The sequence below is a fragment of the Lycium barbarum genome, chromosome 11, assembly GCF_019175385.1.
Source record: "Lycium barbarum isolate Lr01 chromosome 11, ASM1917538v2, whole genome shotgun sequence".
In the NCBI taxonomy this organism is placed as follows: Eukaryota; Viridiplantae; Streptophyta; class Magnoliopsida; order Solanales; family Solanaceae; genus Lycium; species Lycium barbarum.
In genome coordinates this window covers 122,557,916-122,561,769 of record NC_083347.1, presented here as the reverse complement: position 1 = coordinate 122,561,769, position 3,854 = coordinate 122,557,916, and the positions used below count along the sequence as shown (strand labels likewise).

Sequence of the window (3,854 nt, the reverse complement as noted above, 5' to 3'; positions counted from 1 at the left end):
TAATAATAATAATAATAATAATAATAATTCAAATGATGATAGGATAATCCAAGAAAACCGACTCCCTAATGGTTCTCTTTTTTCCTTTTGTTAGTATTGAATAACATAAACTATAAATAAAAAATAGTAATATATAGTTTATTGGTCTTTAATTTTTATACATTAATTTATGTACACTTCACACTTATTAAAGAAACATAGCCCTGCCATCCTTCAAAACCAGCTGTTTGTGTTTGGCTTTTTCTTTTGATGAGACAAAAGAAATGTGCCATTACTTGGATTTGCAATTCTCGTCACCAATTCTTTCACCATTGGCATTGTCACTAAAAAGACAGATCTGGAATTTAAAATTTACAAATTTTTATATCAATACCGAATTAATTTATAATAATACTTGAGTTGATAGTCGAAAGCTATTGATCAGTTCACGTAAACTCGTAATTTATATGTAAATTCCGCCGTGGCGTAAAACATAATTCTAGAATCTATTATGTATTCTAATGGAATAATCAAAATTCAAATTCTTGTTTTTTTTTTTTTTCTTTTTGAACATTTTTTTTTTCAACTTTGAGATCATACATGCACGCATGCGCACATGTTTATATACACACATGCATACATATTCAGAAATGATTTTAAGAGCAGAACGAAAAGAAGTACATAGAAGAGTTAGTCAAAATCAATTGTTTTGATGGAATGTTTTAATCGACTAGTGCTTCAATAACTCTCCGACTTCAACAGTTCAACTCGGACTTGATAATATAGGCGGATCCAAAATTTATTCGAACTTTATGACTTCGGTATGCTACTAAATTTGCTGCCCATTAGGTTACCGGATTCAAAATATATTAGTACGTATTCAATAGATATTTCTTAACATACACATGGTCCGAGCTTCAATCATTGAGTTAGACTAAAGTCTAGTTTATATTGTACATCTGCCACTACATGACCTCTTCAAAAGCTGCATAATAGAAGTAATTTACAACTAAGACTAAGGGTAGTAAATTCAAACATCATATTTGTAATATTTTTCCACACTTTATTGAGTTTTTTCTAACTAGTGGAATAATGAGTTTTTGTTTGAATTACTTGTATTTTCTCCAATACAATGATGAATGGAAATTAATGAGCCTCCATAATTGGAACTCAAAAAAAACAAAAAGATGCTACAAATATATTTTTTCTTTTTTCCATTTTCCTATCGACTGAACTCTAAAGTTATGTTTCAAGAAAACCAGTCATCCTAAGAATTGAATTCCTTACTTGACTCAAATCTCTTCCCTTTAATGTCCTTCCATAACCACTACAAACAGAAAATGTCATCATTTTTCCGGCGATTCTCCGGCTGGTGATCACATGTGGTGGCACCATTTCTCCGTCATCGTATTCACCGTCTTCCAAAAACCGCGATTCATTATTTTCCACGTACTTGAACCATGAACTATTTCTAGACAAGTTCTCGGGAATATTAATGGGGACGGAATTGGACATTCGCTTCGGCCTCTTTCTACTCTGCAGCTTCCTAGTGTTTGAACGGATAGAATCTCGATTTTGGAGTTTGTAGTACTCTTCTTGATCATTTTCTTCGTGGATTTCTTCGTTTGAAATGTTTTCTTGAAAAATGACTTCGGATTCTTGAAATTCCTCCTCCATGGGAAAAATGTGTATTTGAACAAGGGAAGATGAGGAATTGGATAAAGTGAGGAGAAATGAGAGGAATTTATAGGGAATTGTGGGGAAGTAGTGAATGATTGAGTTAACTTTTTGAAGTCAGTATATGGTGTGGGGTGGGGTGGGGGGTTGGGGGGGGGGGGGTTGAGTGTGGTCCCCGCATTCGAAGTTGTAAATCCAAAAAAAGACGAAGCTTTCATATATTGTTACTTGCGACTCACGGCTTTTGGTTTGTGTGTAACTATAGGTTTGCTTTGTGCATGCATTAACTACTTGACTATATATCTAATGATTGGGAAAGGAAAGTGTTGGTGGTGTAAAAAATATTTATGTAATTAAATTGTTTATAAGGCAACTATATATAACTCTTATGATAAGTGCTACTCGTATTTGGCATACTTATGGTAGGAGTAAATGCTCTCGTTTTAATTTACATGGTAAAGTTCAAATAAATATAGAGTTTAAGAAAGAAACAAATAATTTTCGAACTTGTAGTAATAAAGATCACATATTATTTGTGTGGTTAAAAAAAATTGAAATACATATTTATATTTCATATAATCTATGTGGTTATAAAAGCTCTTACACAACAATAAATTTGGTGTGATCTCATAAGTGGGTCTAGTTAGAAACAGTGAGATATACGCTGACCTTACTCCTATCTTTATATATAGTTATAAAAGCTCTAATTAAAGATAAAATAAAAAGTTTCAGCTAAATTATTTCTGAATTTAGAAAGTAGTCATTCGTTTAAAAAAAACACTAAAAAAAAAATATTATCACATAAATTGATACAATAGAATAACTAATTTGCTATCATAAGTTACACTACAATTATAGTGCGTAAAAATGAAGTATATTTCATACTTTTAAGTTTTAATGTTGAAAGTGTCAGAGTTCTCGAAGGTACTCAAGGACGCAATCATCAAATTTCAACTTCTTTCAATTTGTAAAGAGATTGTGATAAAAAACACACTTGAACTATCATTTTTTCGCAAGTTTCACACCTCACTTGAGTTGTTCCCATTTCTTACCTGAATTATCACCGTCTATCTATCAAAACACACCTTGATGATAGTTCAGGTAATAAAAGGGAACTCGAGGTGTGTTTTAATATATGCATATGATGATAGTTCAAGTAGAAAAGGTGAAAAACTCATAGTTTTAATGTAAAATTCACAAAGAAAAGCATAATTCAAGTGGTTTTTTTTTTTAATCATTAACTTATTTATAAAAGTTGAAGCTTCATGACATTATCTTTGAGTTCACTTATGCAGAAAATAATTAGTACAACTAACTTTTACCTTGGAAAAACTAGGCAAAAGACAAGATCGTCGTTCTAAATTTAATAATATTTGATAAATAAATGAACAGAATCCAAAAACAAAACCTACATCAAAAGTAAAAACAACGCAGCAAATACTGAGGCAAATAAATGACTTATACTTCACTATTAGGCTTAAAAAACCTTATCTAGCTTTAGATTTGATTCTAACCGTTGATTCGAAGCTACCCACACAGCTTGGCGCATCTGACGGTCCATCTTTCGTGGTCCACGCAATTATGAATTATCCACAACCCAAATGCAAATAATTTTAAACACGACAAACCAATATATAATTGTGCCATCACACGCCACATGCTCGGAAGAATCTGGATTATTCTCTCTTCTTTCTTTCATTCAATTTCACCTAATGTTCGATATCTCAATTAAATTCGAATTCATATGAGGATATTTCACATTGGGAGATAAACTGTTATGTAACAGAGATGATTTTATGTGTAGGACTCAAACTCGAGATCTCTGATTAAGGTTGAAAGAATACTTATCACTATATTCGATCTTTTGAGTCGAGGGTCTATCGTCAGAAACAACGTAACCTTTCTAACCACAAAGATAGGGATAAGGTCTACGTACATCCTTCCCTCCCCAAACCCCACTTGTAGAAACTACACTGGGTATGTTGTTGTTGTTGTTGTTAGTACTTACAACTCCATCCCAATTCTTGTTGGTCGATTATTCTCTCTTTACCACTGCTAAAATAGTCTCATATATCTTAAGTTCCAGTTATATCCATGTTAGTATAAGAATTTTTTTTATATTATTAGGTTATTTATTGTATACTCCCTCCGTTTCAATTTATGTGAACTTTTTCGGAGTATGAGGGTCAAACTTTATA

The 3,854-nt window shown here is 31.9% G+C and overlaps 1 protein-coding gene across 1 annotated transcript; it reads right to left on the bottom strand.

Moving 5' to 3' along the window:
- Positions 1-1,221: 1,221 nt before the first annotated feature.
- LOC132620264 (protein S40-1) lies at positions 1,222-1,656 on the bottom strand. Its single transcript, XM_060334937.1, has one exon. It carries the CDS (start codon positions 1,654-1,656, stop codon positions 1,222-1,224), a length of 435 nt encoding a protein of 144 aa, XP_060190920.1.
- Positions 1,657-3,854: the final 2,198 nt, after the last annotated feature.

Coding starts and splice junctions, on each gene's coding strand:
- LOC132620264 (XM_060334937.1), bottom strand. CDS start 1,656: ATGGAGGAGGAATTTCAAGAATCCGAAGTCATTTTTCAAGAAAACATT.